Genomic DNA, 18965 nt, shown 5'->3' with positions numbered 1-18965 from the left:
ACATGAATCATGCGCAAACAGCCGCACCTTTGGCATATTCACGTTAGTTATCGTGAATTGAGTGCAATTCATGTTCTTCCAGCACAACCTACGTGAATGCGAAGCTGTCTGGTGACTATATAAAGTGAACGCTAAGGCCGCGATGCATACATGATTTCTTTTTCTACCACCTTCTTTGATCTCCTCCCCGCAGTTCTTTATTGTTCATCTTACTTCCATAGCTAACATCCAGAATGGGAGCAGTTCCTCTGCAGGTGCTGTGGCCTGTTCTTTTAGGCTTTGCTCTGTTCATCTATGGAGTGCTGAGCCATTCTAAGAAGGCCCACAGCGACATCCCCATCGTCAAGCACAGTATATTTCTCCCTGACTGGCTCAATCGCCGCATATTCTTCTTGAATGCGCCTGCCCAGATCCAGCATGGCTACAACAAGTACAACGACGTGCCATTCAGGGTTCTCAGACCTGACAAAGATCTACTCGTCCTGCCGGCTCGGTACCTTAAAGAGATTCGACAGATTCCTTCTTGCAGGCTTAATCTAATCGAAGCTGAATACAATGTGCGTGTCCTCAATACGTGAGGCAGTAGAAACGCTTGGTAACAAAGATCTCCAACAGAACGTTCTTGGAGACTACACCAACATCTTGAAAAACAGCGAATTGGCTGGCACTACAGTTTTGAGGAAATTGAATCCAGCCATAGGTATGCACATTCAACCCTAGCTATTCCACAAGAGATCACTGACAAACCGTGACAGGCCGCATCCTCCCTCGCACCATGCTGGAACTCAATTATGCCTTCGATGTGGAAATACCCCCCTGCACCGACAACTGGGTGTCCATCAAACTATACGATGTTATCCTCCGTTTGATCTCCCGAGTAGTCTCCAGCGTCGTCTTCAGCGACATAAAAACCAGCCGCAACGAGAAATGGGTTGACATTCTGAGGAACTACTCCCACAACTTGGGACCTACCATTTTCTTTCTACGCCCGACCCCAGAAATCCTACGTCCACTAGTCGCCAGACTCATCCCCAGTGTCCAACGTCTGAGAAGGCAACTCCACTGGGTGCAAGAAGAGCTGGTCATTCCCACCATTGCCGTCCGTCGTGCGGCCGAGGCCTCCGACCCTATGTACCAGAAGCCCGACGACTTCCTCCAGTGGATGATGGACGTTGCCGCCAACGATATCGATCGTAACCCCCGCAATATCGCGCAGTCCATGCTCGTTGTCGCCTCCGTGGGCATGATGCACACCAGCACCATGCTGACCACCCATGCCTTGTACGACATTCTCACCCACCCAGAGTACCTGGAGCCGCTGCGCGAGGAGATCAAGCAGACGCACCTGGATGGCTGGACGAACTCGACGACGATGGCGTTTGCAAACCAGTCCAAGCTCGACAGCTTACTGCGGGAGACCTTGCGTTTCAATCCTCCAGCTGAAGGTATGTCAAGTGTTGCCTAATGACTAGAGATCCATACTAACCGGACAAAGTATCGACCCAGCGCATCGCAAAGGAGCCATTCACCTTCAGTGACGGTCTTACCATATCAGACGACCTACAGATCTGTTTTCCATCTGGGCCTATGGCGCGCGATTCGACGATCATCCCGGATGCCCACATCTACGATGCGTTCCGGTGGTGCCGTGAGCCGAGTATGACGACCGCAAAACTGGTGAGCATCAACGAGACGAATCTCCATTTCGGATACGGACGTCTTGCTTGTCCCGGCCGGTTCTTCTCGTCAGGCACGATTAAGGCGGTGATAAGCCGGTTCCTTGGGGAGTATGACATGCGATTTGAAAAAGAGGACCAGGGCAGACCGTCGAACCTCAGACTTGGGGAGCAGATTATGCCGTCTATGTGGACTAAGGTTTTAATTCGCAAGAGGGTGGTGAAGAACTGATCTGGACCTGCAGTTGCGGGTTTACCGGAATCTACTTGGGTTACTCTGTTTACATTCGCTTTAACATAGCGGCGTCGGTTTGTTCATGATAATTGTTGATAGTTAGTGTATTTAACATACATACATCCCCCGATGGACACGCGGTTTAGAAGATAGCCACTGCATTAGGCGGGCTCGCCACTCCCCCCGGGACCTACGTAGTTCATGCGGATCAGCGTCACTCAGCCACAATGCAAAGGGAGAAAGTAAATAGACATACCTTGAGGGGAATACTTGATAAAAAGAACGTACTCCGTCCCTTCTCCCGGCAATACTCCGCCGCCTTTTCAAGATCAAAGTACTCTCCAATGGGCATGCCCCATCCAGCAAGACACCATTGATGCAGCGTGAAATCTACAGGAGCACCAGGGTGTAGGATAGGCGCGGGCTCAAATGCCGGGGCATCACTCGCAATGGCGGCGAATTGATTCTCCCACAGCCAGCGCAGTGTGGCCTCGCCGTTCTCGACGCCCGCAAAGGCCGGTTCTGCGCGCTTCGCCAGCGCTTCCTCCTCTGCGGCGGAGAGCTTGTTGTATTCAGCGGTGAAGCCTGTGCGTACGAAGAGGATGTCACCAGGTCGTGTCTCCACCTTAGTCTCCGTTAGGAGCTGCTTGATGGTTTCGAGCGGGATGAAGCTGGTTTGGAAGGGGGTGAGTGGGATGGAGCGTGCGGCGGCCCAGGAGGCATAATCGAGGAGAATTCCACGGCCGACAATGCCGCCGTTATTCACCCATGCTGGATATATTTGTTAGTTGATATGACGGACGGCGGAACATGTGGATTGGGAATATACAGTCAATTCCGATGACCGGGGATAGCTGAAGATCCTCCAAGGTGTGACCGTTGAAGTAACACTTGTGCTTTTGGTTTCCTGATCTAGTTAGCTGTTATGGAGTACTTAAATGGAGGATATGTTACCGTAATGTCTGAATCCATCCCACTGGGTGCTGGTCTGCGTGTTAAATGTGAGGATGTCGTCGTTGACGATCCGCGGGGCCTTGTTCACCAGCTGGTGCTGGAAGGGGCTACGACCGAAGCTCGGGTATTTGAGTCTATCGATTGGGAGGTCAAGGGAGAAGCGGACACCGTCACGAATCTCTTCAGTGGCGGCCTGACGCACGGTCTCCGGAGTGAGCAGGTTGAGCATGCCCAGGTCGTTTTTCGGACCGAAGAGACCCCACGTGTTGCCGGGGGGTCCCTTAGGGTCCAAGGTGAGGTTGTCGAATGTTGGGGTTTGTGTCTTCGTCATGGTACTGCTGTCTACGGCTGTAGATGGTGAATATTGAGCAAGGTGAGGGGATAGAGATGTCTGTCTATATGAAGCCGGGGAAGTCCCGGATATTTATCCTTCCCCACATTTCGGCATTCTGAGCGGAAATGCGGGGGAAACAAGCATCAACCAAACCGATCAAACAGATTGCCATTGCTGGGCTTTGTCGATGATAGTAATGGTACAGTATATACACCTGAGATAACAGAAGCCCCACCGTGACAGGTATAATCTCAAGCCTTCTCTATACCCCATGCAATCATCCACCCAATTCCAAGACAATCAGACATAAATCGTGTCCAACTTGAAATGAAGAAACGGAACAACATTCATGCTGTTTCTAACTCGTTTCGGTCACTGCAGCACCGCGACCGCGACCTCTAGGTGTCCGAGACCCTCTTTCTGATCCACGGTGGTTACCTCGGCCGCCTCGACCCCCGCGCCGGTCCAGCGCCTTGGGGGGTGGCACTTGGGAGTAGTTCTGAGGCCGGAAATTCGGGTTGTGCTGCATAACACCTACATCAGGGTTGGGATCTACTGCAACATAGCCGCCTCGAGTGCGACCCATGCCTCCACGGCCGCGGCCTCGACCACCGCGAAGTGACCCATTCGTTTGATCCCCGCCATTAAGGTGTGGCCGGAATGGTAACGTGGTCTGCGCGCCGGCATTGTTGATTGCCCCACGACCACCACGGCCTCTGGAACTCCCACCGCGACCGTTGGCCTGTGCGCCAGAGACAGCGCCGCGGTACGAGTGGGAAAGTGGGGGAGGGGTTGGAGCATCTTTCAGCTGCCCTCTTCCACCAGGCCCAAGAGGTTCGCCATATCCTGCCACCGTCCAAGGTGAGGGTTGTGTTTGTTGTTGTTGGCTAGTAGCCGCCCGGGTATTGGCAATCAGCTGCCGATACGAGACGTTAAGGACAGAGGATGCCAAAACAGTCTGTCCTCTGAAGGGAGAGCAACGGTCACCCAACGTAGTGCCGCTCATAAATGAAGCGTCAAAGACCACATCGAGCAACACCGCACGGGAAGTCCGCGTAAGGCCGACTACCGTTCCGCGGGTAGCAATAGGAACCTTTCCAGAGTCCTGGGCGTAGACGACACGGTCACCCAGCTTGAACGTTTGGTTGCCCAACCTCTGCTCAACATCCGCCGGGCGTAGAAGAGCACCACGAGGGACACCGCGGATCTTCTTAGGTTGCATCGACGGCAAGTTTTGAAGGAGCTGATCTGCATCCTGTTCAATCATTTTGACAACATCCGAATCCAACTGTTCGGCCTCAAGAGGAACTCTTTCAAAGTTCTTCGCTTCGATCGATTTGAGCCAGTCCCGGATCTCCTTCATCTTCACCATGGCAATTTCTTCTGGGTAGAAGTCGGTCGGCGTGTAGCGGTCCTGTTGAGGGTTGCGTTGGATGCCCGCAATGAAATCGGGGAAGCGTATCATATATTGCTGGAGCAAGTCGACTGCTTTATTGCTGAACTCCCAGCCAGAATCACCTCGACGCGAGTAACCGAGGACCTTCTGTTTCTTGGCCTCGAACTTCAGGTTGAGACCCAAGTTGACGCGCTGGCCTTCAATATCCACAGAGAAAGAGGAAGTGATTTTTGCCAGTACAAGAGGGTTCAAACGAAGGCTCCGAGCAATAGCGTATGAAGGCATGTATGGACACAGCTTCTCAGCGTTTCGAGCACGCTCCTTACCAAATTCGGGCTCGCGGCCTTTCACGGCCGCAATCAATCCGTTGACTTTGCCATCGTCATGTCCAGTTATATGCACAGGACGGCCATAGTTGAAGTCCCCTAGGAAGAACGCGCGGGAACCCTCCGGGAATTCCTTCTCGATAGGAAGAGCATCCCGCTCAATGAAACGTTCATCGGGGTTGACCACTTCATCGACGATCATTTGAAGTGCATAATCGGTTTCTTGTCCCGGAATATCCGCGAAGTCTTTCATAGTAGCACCTTCATCGGTCTTGATCAAACCCTTAAGAGGCTGGACATGTACCATCGACTCAACCGAGCCAATTATCATACCGAGCCTCCTGCTATAAATTCCTTCAATCTTATCTGCCTTCTTTTTCCACTGGTCGATCTGGGCTTCGGTATGAGGAATGGAAGCGATGTGTTGCCCTTCAGGCTTGATGTAATCAAACAGCTCATCAGAGACTCGGACAACAAGCGCTTCTTGCAGAAATGGGTATCCAACGAAGACCCGCTGTCCAAGCTTCGCTTTGGCAAGTTCGATACTCGACCTGCTTCCGGGTTCGAGGATCGTAACCACCATACTTTCGTTGCGACTTTCCTGCTGGAACACGCACACGCCATGGAAACCCAACTGGCCGACATGGGGCAATGTTTTCAAACTCGGGAAGCCAGCAAGCGCCGAGGCTCCAAGTTGTACCCCGTCCATTAGGCCAATGTAAGGCTCCAGACCATCCATAGTCGGCAAGTCAAAGATATTCTCGATACAATGACAGTTAGGAATATCAGGGAAGACGCCAGGCAGAGAGGACGGGTAAACGTATTGCACATCAGGCGAGTAGACGAACTTGAGAGATGCGCCAAATCCATTCCGTGCTTTCTCCTCCGGAGTCAGCATATTCTCTCTCGTCTTGAGAGCGTCCAACAAGCGCTTTTCATCGATGAATGGAATTTTGACGACAGCTTCCCACTCCATCTTCTTTCCATTCATGTCCAATTCAAAATCGCGGGGATAGAAGTCGATGATAGGCGATTCCGGCGAAGTCATAAGATCGCGATATGCAGCAGGCACAATCTTCTTGCTTCGATCGGGCAAGACTCCCATCAGCTGCTCATAAGGCCTGAACGGTTGCCCAAGTCGGAAGTTCATATCCGCCTTCAGGCCCTTCCTTACATCTAGAAAGAACGTGAGTTGGCTGCGCAGATATCACCATGGACCATACTAACCGGAAATCATGGGTGCGTAATGGTAACCAAAGAACCAGGGCCAAGACGCAATGCCCCTATAGTAATAGAATAGAACCCACTGAAGACCCTGCACGTAGTTTTCAGTCAACTTCCTCATTTCTTCTGCATTATCCAATCCCCAGCTGAATTTGCTGGTGTAGTATTTATCTTTCCATTCCTGGAATTTCTCTTCGTATTTCTTCTCCGCGGCCTTTTGAGCCTCCTCGGCGGACACCTCTTGGACCTTGGCATTGTCGTACTTCCGGATAACACGCTGAACAGCCATGGAAGCCTCTTCGTCTTCTTCTTCTTCATCGCTATCGTCATCAGGAGTTTCAGGAAACTGTACGCGGATGAAGCGTTCGCCGTGCTCGTCAGAGATAGTGGTCCACGGCAACCGGAGATCGTCAGCAAGCTGTTCCACAAACTTGCGGTCACGAGCGGGTAAAGTTGAAGGGAAGTCCAATGGCTTAGTATCGGCTGTTTTTCCGGGCTTGTTCAGAACGAATTTCTTGACCTCCTTGAAAAGATTCTTCTGAGCCGGCGTCATGGTCAGACCTTTGGGCTTCTCCTGAAGCTCCATGGTCTCAACACCGTCCTTCTTCGCCTTTATCCAACGAGCATCTGAGTATTCAGCCTCGAAAAAGCGGAACTCCACGTCACTCAGGCCATCAAGAAGGACTCCCAGTCGCTCCAGGTTGATGACACCTCCCTCGTTAATGTATCCCCCCATCTTCGGTAGTATTTCTTTGTAGATCTTAAACATCAGGGCCAAGGCTCCTTCGTTGATATGTAGGTTCGGCAAGTTAGGCAGGAAATCGTTTCCGACGAAGAAAGCCATTAAGATAAAGTCGTCAATCACTCTCTCCATATCAAAAGGCACTTGCAAAGCGCCATCCTGTTCTAGCTCTTGGAACTCCAACTCCAAGTATTCCCTAACCATAGATAGATGCAACAGGAAGAAATTCTGATGTTCAAGCTCCTTGGGCTTTTTCTGGACTTGGCGGCCAAAGGTTACCTCCTCACGAAGGAGGCAGAAGTGCGGGTCATGGCTGAGTAGGCCCAGCATGATGAGATCAGCATCCAGACCATACAGGCAGTGGCGAACATTAGGATCATAACCTGGCTGTGCTTTCGCATGTCGGATGTATTCCATGATCTTGTGTTCACCCTCTCCGGGAACTTCATGGCCAGACAGCACTATCTCGACCCCTTGCCAATCCTTGTCCTCCGATATCTTTTTGCTGATGAAATACTTCAGCTGCTCTGTCAACTTCGCCATGAACTCAGTACCGGGGGTAATGCAATTGCTGTCGAAGGCATCTTCCTTGGGCATTTCAACGCCCTGGGCAATCGCCTTCTCCTTTGCAACTTCAGCATCGAGGGCGGTTCGGAAACGTCGCGCACGCTGCTGGTTCATCTTGGCACGCGGTGCGACACCGTCCACGGCCATGAAGAAAAGTTTCTTGGGCTTGATCTTGCCATACAAGTGCTCGATGTAGTTGAAGATGGCGATGAACATTTTGTCTTCCGTCATACGGAAGGTCGGCGAATCGCTGTCCTTATGCGTGCAGTTATGGATGATACCGTTCATGTCGAGGTAGAGATTATCGAACTCCGGTATACGGTTCTCCGCGATCAGCATGGAGATGGCGGGATACCGCTCGCTCAGCCAGCGGAAGAACTTGGGAACACCCATGATGATTCACGTCGGAACTGTACAGGGGATTATAATAAGGAAACTAAAATATCCTGTGGGAAAAGTTCGTGTCGTCGCAGTCGTCAAGACTAGGTAGAATCGTCGAAGAGGCGGCAGGAAAAGCGGTCGTTGAACAATAGAGAACGACAGCAAGCTGAATGAGACAGTGGCTCAAAGAAGGAGAGTCATAAACATAAGAGGATTTGAAGGAGAGGCGACGCGAGCGCCAGCCAGGGGAGGAAGAGGAAACTGACTAGGATGAGAGAGCTGTTGTGGAAATGGCGAGATGACGATGACTCTGGATGAAAGTTGGATGGATCGCGCTGAGGATGACTAAGTGACTCACCGCCTTCGGTCTTGGGCATTTCCCTAAACGGACTAGCGCACCCATTAACGCGCTCGAAAGTCGCGCGCGAAAGTGAAGCTCAGACAACCGTCTACCTTTCTCATTCTCCCCCGACACCTTCCCATTTCCTGATAGTCGCCTTTCGAATTACATCCTTTCTTTCACAATGACCGAACCCTACGAAGACGGTGCGATCTTCCTTTCAATCTTCTTCCCCACTCACCATCTAATCCACGGTCACTCTAGGTTTCATCGAGGAGCAGGAAGAGCAAGAGGAGGAACGTACGGAGGAAAAGATCATTAACGAAGGTGATATATTCTATCCGCTTCGCTTATGTAGCTCTTTCTGGACGCGAAAAGCTAACCCTCTTGTCAGAATACAAAACGTGGAAGAAAAATGCGCCTTTCCTTTACGACATGATCCTCAGCACGGCGCTGGAATGGCCGACTCTCACAACACAATGGCTGCCCGATAAGCAGGAGTAAGTTTGTGAGAAGACGTTCAATGTTTTCCGATTGTAGCCTGACTTTCCTCCAGAGTCCCCGATAAGCCCTATTCGACTCATCGTCTTTTGATTGGAACACACACCTCTAGCGATGCGCAAAACTACCTGCAGATTGCCCACGTCCAACTCCCAAACCCTACTGCCCCGAACCCAGATGATTATGATGAGGAGCGTGGAGAAATTGGCGGCTATGGTGGCAGCTCCAAGAAAGCCCCCATGGAAATCAAGTTCAATATCGTCCAGAAAATCGACCACAAGGGTGAGGTCAACAAGGCCCGGTACCAGCCTCAAAACCCCAATGTAATCGCCACCATGTGTACCGACGGTAGAGTGATGATCTGGGATCGGTCAAAACACCCCAGTCTCCCCACTGGCACGGTAAACCCGCAAATGGAGCTCCTTGGTCACACAAAGGAAGGTTTCGGTCTTAGCTGGAGCCCTCACTCCCAGGGTCACCTCGTAACGGGTAGTGAAGATAAGACTGTGCGGCTTTGGTACAGGCTCTTATGTCATTTTCACATCCACTGTTCTTACGCTGACTGCTCGCCCAGGGATCTGACGACTTATACCAAGGGCAATAAGGCCCTGAAACCCACTCGGACCTTTACACATCACTCCTCCATCGTAAACGATGTTCAGTACCACCCTCTTCATTCTTCCCTCATCGGCACTGTTTCCGATGATATTACCCTCCAGATTCTTGATATCCGACAGGCGGAGACCTCCCGCGCCGCAGCATCTGCGGAAGGTCAGCACCGCGATGCTATCAACGCCATTGCTTTCAATCCTGCGGCGGAAACAGTCCTGGCAACTGGATCGGCTGATAAGTCGATTGGCCTCTGGGATTTGCGTAATTTGAAGACCAAGCTCCATGCTTTGGAATGCCACAGTGACTCGGTCACTTCTATTTCTTGGCATCCGTTCGAGGAAGCTGTGCTGGCCAGTGCCAGCTACGACCGTAAGATCATGTTCTGGGACCTCAGTCGGGCTGGTGAGGAACAAACCCCTGAAGATGCCCAGGATGGTCCGCCGGAACTGTATGTTACTCTATTCCCCTGCTTTGTGTACGGCTTTGACTGATTACCTCTAGTCTCTTCATGCATGGTGGCCACACCAACCGTATCTCCGACTTCAGCTGGAATCTGAATGACCCGTGGGTTCTGTGCTCAGCGGCCGAGGATAATCTGTTGCAGGTGTGGAAGGTGGCGGATGCGATTGTCGGAAAGGATCTGGATGATGTACCGACGGAAGAGCTGGAGCCTTGATTCGTTACCGCATACTGAGCATACTGAGGCTCTCTGCTTTCCTTCTTTTGTGGTCATCTTATACTAGGTTAGTTTCCGCCATGATGAAGATATCATGAAAATTTACAGGCGTTTTGTGCATTTCGTTCCCAACAGCGCTAGTTTCAGCATGGAACAACGTGTTTATTGAAATGAGTTTAAGAATTATGCGCCTTGGGCGGCGTAATTGCTGCCGATAGAGTAGTCAGGCGATGATAAGAGAAGACTCCTGGGGGGTGAAGGGGCTGATGATAAGTCCATTATCGCAACCAGCTACGAATACGAATCTGGGGTTTACAAGGAGCTCCCACAAGATCCCACAGAGTCTCCCGGAATGCGTGACTGGGCGTTCCTTGACGCAGTTTAGTAGCGTCGTTTTTCTCGTCCTTGGGGTGCAGGCACTGTAACAACCGATACCAAGGACCCCACAGCCAGTTGGGAGTACCACCTCCGCCCCATAAATGTAGTTTCCCGGTCTCGGCAGAATCAAGTGCAATGGAAACAAGAATTATACGGGGGATTCATACATCTATACAGTGCCGAGGCTGAAAGGAAAAATGCAGCGATTGCACGGCGCAGCATTGATTCTCAACCCACTACGGAGTACATACCCTGGCTATTGCATACTCACCATGGGTATCCATAGTTATGTGGTGGTGACGATACTGTTTGGACTATTGTATATACTGGGGTAGCGTGAGAAAGAAGCAACAATCTACACTGTGTTGATACGCGTCAGGAGTTGTGGGAGCTCTCCAATCGGACAAACAGTGACTCCCTTATTACAGATTGTCTCTTAGTAATGATACATAAGTCACAGATTCTCATTCCAAGACGGATATACTACATATCTGCACGTGTAGTTGCCACCTGGGAAAAATGCCGGCCTCGTGATGCACTTCATCACCGTAGGCCGAATTCAATTCAAGCCACAAAAGAACTTCCTGGACATTCAAAACCATCATCTCGTCGACTGGATTTGACTGCGGGACACTTTACTACAGCAGAGAAATACATCCTGCAGCGCCAAGGGCTATACCGAAGCTTTGGAAGTGACCAGCCGTGACACCCACCATTGCATTCCCGGCAGAGCAGGTCAGATCGCGATCACCAGAGCATTTAAGGCAGCTAATCTGGGTCCCATAGCTGTAATATTCCTGTGAATTTGTCAATTGAAATCCCCTTCGGAAGCATAATATCTTGGGCAGTCAAGGGACGAAAACTTACGGTACCATAGTGGACCAAGTTGTATGGAATGGTGACATACATGTTCTATGTCACTCAGATCATTAGCTCCCAAATCTTTATCAGCAGGGGAGAGAGGAAAATAAGAAATAATAACATGCCGGAACTCCGTCAGCAACGTTATTTCCCCGCCAGAGTGTTCCATGCTGGGCGTTTCCAAAATCCGCAAAGGCCTGGTTACCGATGGGAAAGGCAGCAAGGGCATTGCTATGGATTTCTTTGTCCGGGAAGTTCTGGGCCAGAGCAATGTAGGACAGGTAGGTGAGTGCACCTCCTAGCGAGTGACCGGTGGACTCTAAGGTGTAGTCGGGATACTTTTCTATAAGGGCAGAAACTTCCTGGATTACTTGGTCGTGCACGGCTCCCCATGGAGTATTGAGCCCAGACATGATTTGCACTCCCGAGGGGAAATTGACTCCTGAAAACTTAGGAGTGACCATTACCGTGTTTATATCATTCAGGATGTCGGTAACTTGAAGTCCAAGCAGTTAGCCTTCTTTCAATAGTCACGGATCATGTAGGTACGAACCGGTGGTAGAGCCGCGCATTACCACTGCAATAGTTTTCCTCTCGGTGGAATAGCCGATAAACCCCTAGGCAAAATATATTAGATCTTTTTCCCTAAGGTCCCCAGGATGAATATAGTTGTACCTGGGTGTCATCAATAATGCTATTGAGTTGCTTAGTGATAGTGATGTCGAATGCTTTGCCAAGACACCCCGTATAAGCAGCAGACGAGAGCTTAGCAGCACGCTGGAGATCCGCAAACGCAGATGGAGCTGGCCAACAGTTAGAACATATATCGAATCTGTAGGAATAGACAAACCAGCAGTGGATCTTTTGTCTGCAGCAGGTACTGCCGCACCCAGGCCAGCAAGGGCCGCAAAAAGTATCAAGCTAGAAAGCATTTTCATGAAGTACAGAGGTAGGAAATGGCTAAAGTGCCGTATCGAGAGTATTCCTAAGGATGGGGAGCTCAGAGTGGATCTCTGCGCCTGGTTTAACATTCAAAAATATTGTTAAGACTGTTGGGTTTGCCGCCTATATATACATGTTTTACAACTTCCCGAGGTTCAAGATGTAGTTAATCACAGGATTCATCACGATAGTCGGTATTGAAATTAGCAGCTAAGCATTGTACAAGATTCCTTGTCCTCCCAGGTCTATGTCTCCTAAAAGCTAATTACATCTACTATCCTCGGCATTTAGGAAAATGTGGCTCAAGTAACCTCGCTTCAAGGAAGTTTGAAGTGTAGGATCTTTATTTCTGAAACCGTACGCCGATATTCAAAGAATTTAATCCGCATAATCTTCGTCCTTCCGCAGGGATACTGCTTATGTTAATTTACGCATATCGTGTTCTGACGCACGTCAGGCACGCTAAGAGAAACAAAATAGGGAGGTTGCTTGGTATGACCTTCTATCGCTGGATTTGCTCCAATGGGACAAATCCGTGAAAGTAATTCAGATTAGAGGAGACGCCGGTGTGATATTCGAAAACCCAAGGGTGAGACTCAAAACAACTTCCACCCTTGGATATATAGTCCACCAAAAACAGGCTGTTTTGTTGTTGTTCGAGCCTTTTAGTCTGTGTAACAGCAGATATTCTGGTGATAAAAAGAATATGTAGTAGCAGCCTTTAAGAAGGACCTTAGGCTGCGATGGCAGCCAGACACAGGTTCGTCGTGATATGTACCTGGGGGAAATGCGGGCTATACTCCTAGGATTCTCCGCACTAAAGCAGCACACTGGAGTAATCTCCGGCGGGGTTGTGTGTCGGTTTCGGTTGCCTCAAAGCAGACGAATACGATCAGGTTTAACTGCCGGTGTACTTCGGCAGTTCTGTAGCCAATCCCCGAGTAACTTGGTAGCAGACAGAGCTGCTTCTTCCATAAAGAGCCCCTGTTGTGTGACTTTTCCATGCTTCTTGCATAGCCCAGATCTTCGGGGCCTAATGTTCGAGTGATTAGTTTGAGCATCATCTTATAATGTGGTCTCTGACGTCCGTGACGAAAATGTATAGTATGAATAGAAGGCAGCAGCAAGTCTCACACGGTCAGGAACTCAAGTTGATATTCAATTTCATAGTAGCGGCTCTTCCTTTGCTCTATCAAGAGCTATCTCCGCAGTTTACCGCTCATAGTCATTTCCTAGGCTGCAGCTGGGTGTTAGTACAACACATAGTTAATCAGGACCTATCGAGAGATGTTACGTCGCTCTTCAAAACTAGGTCGGCAGCTTGTGGACTAAGCTGCCTGCTTCAATGTCTGGGATCGGAGGTGCAATATTTTTTGGTTGGTTAGTTACGAGTGAAATATGAAATGCAGTGCAAGAACAGAAAGGTAAAAGAAATAAATTAAATTTTAAATTTAATTAAAAAGGTAATTCCGATGCGGGGAATCGAACCCCGAGCTGCTGTGTGAGAGACAGCGATGTTAGCCATTACACCACATCGGATGTTCTTATTGAGGAGCTGTTTAATTTTTGACAATATAAGCCAATTACAAGTTACTATGACTAGCCCTAATTTAATCTCTCATCGGCAGCAGTCTATCTATTCAATCCTCCCACTAATAACAATTGGCCTGCTAAAACGAAGTATCCTACTTACTAACTCATGTAGCCTTCTTCCAATAACATATTTTCTTCTGATTTTTACATCCGTTGGTTCTACTTTGGGCTTTATCTCCTTGCAACTATCAAGAACATTCAACACACTATTGTCCTTCTGGTGTAATAGATCACCGTTGGATAGTACGGACGTTCTATAGAGGGAGCATCCGCTTTTTCAAGCTGGTCGAGACTTTGAGAAAAGGTTAGATATATCCTCCAAATATAGAGCTACGCCGTGCTCGAACTTTCGGTATCGCGATGCGACTGTACCCACCATGCCTGAAATCTCGACGTTGTGTGGAGCTGCTCATGCATGAGATAGAACTACGTCTTTGTGGCTTCGGTCATTGCTGTCGTGAAGTGAACTATCTGGCCGTTTTCATTGTTTTCGTTCTGTATTGATATACCCATTTTTGGTTAACATACGATGGGCACGGATATTAGCAGTGTCAGGCTTTGAAAATGAATTACTCTTATACCATGCATTTCCAACATTGGACAATATATCCAGATGAGCGGCGTATATATGTTCGAGTGGGTGAGTATTGTTTAACGCTTTCGTAATTTTCGTTCTTTTCGTTATGGGGCTCATGAAGATCGAGCCTACGCAACGTAGCACAGGCATGTACATGTCTAGGAAACAATTGGCTTCGCTCCAGACGTGTGGAATAGGAGGACCCCAATCTGCGGGATTGTTGGCCCACGGCTGCAACGTCGCATTTGTCTCATGCGATCCGTACGAAGAGGTTAAAACCCAGCATGCGAATATATATATTGTCTGGACTAACCAGAGGGTAGGTATGGACCATGAAGAATTACGTAAACCATAATTACATGAGAGACAGCACGAAGCGTATATCATAACACCTAGGATCATTGGAAAACCCTGCAAAGCAGTGTATTATTTAGTAACTGGTATATCAGGTACGGCATACATGGATGCTGTCCGCTTGATTTACGTTCAATTAAGGCTATTCATATAGTCAAAATTTGGAGCGTTTTTCACCAAGTATCCGATGTGGTGTAATGGCTAACATCGCTGTCTCTCACACAGCAGCTCGGGGTTCGATTCCCCGCATCGGAATCGTCTTTTTTTTCTGATTACTCTTTTTTATTCCCGTAGAACGTACGTATTTTCCTATACTATCATGATAACTACCTTTATGTAGCTGTATTCAAAGCAGAACCCGCACGGTCTATGAAGACATCCATTGCCATGCTATACAATACAAGCGACCCAACGCCCAACACCGTCTCTGCGTCTTAACAAACTCAAGGGGGTAATCTTAAAACCAACATAGATCCTCCATCCACCAAGCGGATGACGGTCGAGAACAAAACCAGACAAGCAGGATTAAAAATACACCCTACGTAGACCGTTTAATGCCCTCCTCAACCTCTTCCAACAGCGCGCCCAACTCCTTCCCACCATCGCTAGCCTTCCCTTCAATATCCAGCCCCTTCTCCAGCAGCGTCTTTGCCTCCTCCCAGCGACCCATCTCGGCCAGGCACTTTCCGGCGCGCCACCACGCCTTGACATTCCCCATGGGCTTGCTCTCCACGGCACACTTCGCATCGAGCATGCCCTCGGGCCACGCCTGCTGCGCCATGTACGCCTGCGCGCGGTTGGCATACAGACCGGCCAGCTCTTCGCGGGTGAGCGTGACCGGCTCCCAGCCGGGGCGGCCGAACGCCATGTCGATGGCGTAGGTGTACAGACGAACGGCCTCGGCGTGGTTGTTCTTGCGGTAGGCGGTGTTGGCGGAGTCGCGAAGCTTGGTGATCTGGGCGCTGCGCTTGGGGTTGATGGGGAGCGGCGGCGGGGGGATGTTGGGAGGATCGAGGCTGATGAGGGCGCGATGCAGCTGGTTCAGTTCTTGGAGTTCGGCGGTGATGGCGGCGTGTTGCGTGGTGGATTGGGAGGACGGGTCGAGCGAGATGGCTTTGCTGGTTGGGTCGAGGTGGAGGGCATATTGGTTGAAGAGATCGACGCTGCTGGCCATTTTGAGGTAATCTGACGAACGGAGTCGTCTGTTTGTTCCGGTGGGTGGTTGGGTTGTTGTCTGGCTTGTTCGCGAGTTTGGACTGGAGATTGTTAGAGGGACTCAGAATGAGAGGTTGGGGGGCTCACATTTATGTCGCCTTTCTGACTCTGTTATTGTCCCCAAATTGGATTGACGATGGAGTTACACAGCGTAGTGTATGTAGCAGGGAGGAGACGGAGTTGTATGCAATGCGGAGGAAGCCCAGACCGCAAGCTGTCCTGAAGAGGCGAAGGCGGTGGCAGAACGCATGAGACATCCGGTTCCTTACATCCACTACTGTTTAGTCGGTTAAAACAGCTTTCAATAGACTATTACCTTGCTAATACTTAACTATTATTAGATAATTCGTGATTAAATTGTTCATAGCGACTGCTTTACTCCGAAATATTAAATTAGGAATGTCGTGAAACGCCAGTAAGTTGCCAACGACGGTATTGAAGTATACCAATCTAGGGCCTAAGAAAAGGCACAGGGCAGGAAAGCAAGATACCCCAGAAATCCACATTCTGCTCCCACCTCTAGCTTTGCCACGCCTCTCACACGACTGGTTTACTCATTCTCCCACCTGAAAATATTAAGTTGCTTACGTCTTGTTAAATGAAACATCTTACAATGCCACAGTGGTGGAGCGAATGGCCGAATAGTGGGAGTCAACAATATTCTCTAGCACCATCCAGTGTAGGGATATGCTACCAAAACACTACGAAACCGATATAATAAACGAAAAGCTCGCTATTTTCATAACGAACACGTCTCAGTACAATTCACATAGTCTAAATGATGTCAGAAGCCGCCAAATCAATCAACCGATAATCCATCCATGGAGTATCCCAAGAGAAGCGCGAAGAAATTTCGTCAAAATCATCAGGCAAGGTATGTCCCGTAGGACCAAACAAAGATAGCGTACAGTCGTTGCCCCAGTAAGGAAGTAACAATCACATGCAGATTTGAGTATCACAGTTTTAAGAAAGACAGCACGGGATGCGCCGCAACACCGCTCCATGATCATCGAAGATACACATTCATTGTGCAGACAAGCCGCGATCGCCCTATGAGCGTCCGTAGCCGCTGACGCTCGATCCCCACTCGGATGGCGGCGCGTAGTGTTGTCCATGCGCCCCGCCATAGCTCGTCGTCGACCCATTATAGCTGGTGTTGTAGTCATGCATGACACCGCCGCTGCTGGAGGCGGTTGGATCGTAGGCGCCGTGGAGCGCGGTGCGACTGTTGGGGTTGCCCATGTCGTCCGCCTCGCTCTGGTGCAGAAGGGCATAGTCCTCGTCGCGATCGTGGGCAGCCGAGCCCATTCCCGCGCGTCCGGATCGAAAGTCGTCCTCTTCCTCATCGAAGTCGTGGGCGGGATTCGAGGAAAAGGCGGCTTTGCTTTGTGCGGCGAAGGTCGGGTCAGATCCAACGTCGGGAAGGGTACCGGTGCGACGAAAGTGCATGACGTTGCGGATGGACATCCAGGAAGTCAATGCGAAGAGCAAGCTGCGAGGGAGAGAAGATCCGTGTTAGTGAGGATTGCTTTTCGGCAGTGTAGAAGCGGGGAGACATACAAGATAACGACTCCGATGATCACGGTGGCTGTGCTGATGTTGCACTTCGCGGCGCTACCGTACTTCCATGCGTCACATCCACCCTTGTTGCTATCCTTGTCCTTGTTGTCCTTGTTCTTGTCTTGGTCCTTATCATCGTCGGATTTTCCCTCAGCCTTTCCTTGGGCCACATAGCTGGCGACACAAACCCACGCTGTGAACCAAAGAACAGCATACAGGCAGTCCACCGTTGCGAAAGCGTAAACGTTGCCAAATCGACGGGCACGGGGCCAAATAGGCACAGCGACAAGATAGATGAGACCGGGGATACTGAACCAGCACTGGACAAGGAGGATTAATAAGACATATTCTCTGACCTTCCGCGGAAGTTGAACTCACCAAAGCCCAGTACCAGGCTGATCGCCCGTCAATACCGTCGCCTTTCGTGAAGACGGCAATGGTCAAAGCCCAAGCCAAGAAAATGATAAATGCCTGAATTCCATGAATAATATTCTTCGTCCTTCCGGGGTTGAACGACGGTCTGGAGAGCTTCATGATGGCGGAGTTTTCGGTAGAGGAGGGGGTTTGAAAGTTGGGACGAAAAGCGCTTCCTATCGGGGAAGCGCGGAAGAAAGAAGTGCTGCTAGATGATGACGAATCTTTGAGCTAAATTTCCAGAATCTCAACGTCTGAGGCGAAAAGGAAAAAGATATCGGGGGATCGTGAGCGGCGTCAGACAAAGAGGAATGCGATTGTTTATGGGACGGCTGAGGAGGAGCAGCGGCGAGGTGAACGGGGCAACCGATCGATGCCGCGCGGACACTAAGCCGAATGGGCGGGGAGGCGGAAGTATGGGAGGCTTTGAGGTTCCGTCACCCTGTGAATCTGGGAAGACGGGAATAGATGTTATGGTGTAGGTAGAATCGGCGGAGAGAGAAGGAAAAGGAGGAGAATGGGATGAACTGCCCATAATAAAGATCAGAAAATCGCGAGAATACCTCGTGGACGATCCTCATTCCTGACGGGAGATTACCGCTATGTAATTTATTGATACCAATTCCAGTTTAGCGTAACCAAAGAACGCCAGGGAAAAATACCACATTCCGTACGCAGAGCGTTTCAGATCTCACAGAACCCTAATCCATTCTATGCAAACAATCTAATTGTATGGAAGGGGTCTAATCAACGGTACATAATAAATTCTTCAAAGGGATCTGAAAGAAATAGAAAGATTCTAAGGCAAATAGGTACTCGTACTCCATCATTACAAGTCCTGAGGCTGTGCACAGGCAATGTCATTTTTCCGCCAAGACCGTGAACAGAATGGGCCTTCACAGCCTGCCTGCATGAACTCCATATTGTACGAAAATATATAGGCAACAGGATTTGGATCCCACATCGGGTACAAGAAATGACCGCCCCTTATGCCGTACATTCTAGAAGAGCACTATATCTGGTCCGAGGTGACGTTGCCAGGTACGTCTGATTAAGTACCAAATGCCCCACCATCAACACGCCACAGAACATTATAAACCGGCTCTA

At 49.8% G+C, this 18965-nt stretch overlaps 7 protein-coding genes and 2 non-coding genes across 9 annotated transcripts; 3 read left to right on the top strand and 6 right to left on the bottom strand.

Annotated features, from left to right (window-relative positions):
* The first annotated feature begins 1 nt into the window (after position 1).
* On the top strand, positions 2–2120 carry BDV59DRAFT_185351 (cytochrome P450). The gene is made up of 4 exons (XM_073690839.1): positions 2–557; positions 616–700; positions 756–1445; positions 1496–2120. The coding sequence occupies exons 1-4, from the start codon at positions 234–236 to the stop codon at positions 1906–1908; spliced, it is 1512 nt and encodes a 503-aa protein (XP_073544911.1). The 5' UTR covers positions 2–233; the 3' UTR covers positions 1909–2120.
* On the bottom strand, positions 2054–3196 carry BDV59DRAFT_209901 (uncharacterized protein; the record flags this gene model as incomplete). Its single annotated transcript, XM_073695476.1, has 4 exons — positions 2054–2101; positions 2168–2682; positions 2741–2818; positions 2866–3196. The coding sequence occupies 4 exons, from the start codon at positions 3194–3196 to the stop codon at positions 2054–2056; spliced, it is 972 nt and encodes a 323-aa protein (XP_073544910.1).
* Positions 3197–3280: 84 nt separating this feature from the next.
* On the bottom strand, positions 3281–8122 carry BDV59DRAFT_185350 (chromatin-binding exonuclease XRN1). Its single transcript, XM_073690838.1, has 2 exons — positions 6149–8122; positions 3281–6097 (listed from the first exon to the last, which is right to left on the bottom strand). The coding sequence occupies exons 1-2, from the start codon at positions 7845–7847 to the stop codon at positions 3558–3560; spliced, it is 4239 nt and encodes a 1412-aa protein (XP_073544909.1). The 5' UTR covers positions 7848–8122; the 3' UTR covers positions 3281–3557.
* A 237-nt stretch (positions 8123–8359) lies between these two features.
* Positions 8360–10102, top strand: BDV59DRAFT_209899 (WD repeat RBAP46/RBAP48/MSI1 family protein; the record flags this gene model as incomplete). The annotated part of the gene is made up of 6 exons (XM_073695475.1): positions 8360–8381; positions 8440–8502; positions 8570–8675; positions 8732–9193; positions 9251–9736; positions 9790–10102. 6 exons carry the CDS (start codon positions 8360–8362, stop codon positions 9962–9964), a joined length of 1314 nt encoding a protein of 437 aa, XP_073544908.1. The 3' UTR covers positions 9965–10102.
* Positions 10103–10980: 878 nt separating this feature from the next.
* On the bottom strand, positions 10981–12135 carry BDV59DRAFT_204735 (putative alkaline lipase; the record flags this gene model as incomplete). The annotated part of the gene is made up of 6 exons (XM_073694517.1): positions 10981–11139; positions 11210–11254; positions 11335–11699; positions 11757–11820; positions 11879–12006; positions 12054–12135. The coding sequence occupies 6 exons, from the start codon at positions 12133–12135 to the stop codon at positions 10981–10983; spliced, it is 843 nt and encodes a 280-aa protein (XP_073544907.1).
* A 1477-nt stretch (positions 12136–13612) lies between these two features.
* Positions 13613–13684, bottom strand: BDV59DRAFT_t138. The gene has a single exon. It is a non-coding gene; the product is annotated as a tRNA-Glu (tRNA).
* A 1168-nt stretch (positions 13685–14852) lies between these two features.
* On the top strand, positions 14853–14924 carry BDV59DRAFT_t139. The gene has a single exon. It is a non-coding gene; the product is annotated as a tRNA-Glu (tRNA).
* A 46-nt stretch (positions 14925–14970) lies between these two features.
* BDV59DRAFT_185348 (uncharacterized protein) lies at positions 14971–16088 on the bottom strand. The gene is made up of 2 exons (XM_073690837.1): positions 15972–16088; positions 14971–15925 (listed from the first exon to the last, which is right to left on the bottom strand). The coding sequence occupies exon 2, from the start codon at positions 15841–15843 to the stop codon at positions 15208–15210; it is 636 nt and encodes a 211-aa protein (XP_073544906.1). The 5' UTR covers positions 15844–15925; positions 15972–16088; the 3' UTR covers positions 14971–15207.
* A 443-nt stretch (positions 16089–16531) lies between these two features.
* On the bottom strand, positions 16532–18377 carry BDV59DRAFT_185347 (uncharacterized protein). Its single transcript, XM_073690836.1, has 3 exons — positions 17823–18377; positions 17445–17764; positions 16532–17376 (listed from the first exon to the last, which is right to left on the bottom strand). Exons 1-3 carry the CDS (start codon positions 17976–17978, stop codon positions 16935–16937), a joined length of 918 nt encoding a protein of 305 aa, XP_073544905.1. The 5' UTR covers positions 17979–18377; the 3' UTR covers positions 16532–16934.
* Between the last annotated feature and the right edge of the window lie 588 nt (positions 18378–18965).

The sequence above is a fragment of the Aspergillus ambiguus genome (genome assembly GCF_047715705.1).
Source record: "Aspergillus ambiguus strain CBS 117.58 unplaced genomic scaffold BDV59scaffold_35, whole genome shotgun sequence".
NCBI lineage: Eukaryota > Fungi > Ascomycota > Eurotiomycetes > Eurotiales > Aspergillaceae > Aspergillus > Aspergillus ambiguus.
This window is presented reverse-complemented; position numbering and strand designations above follow the sequence as displayed.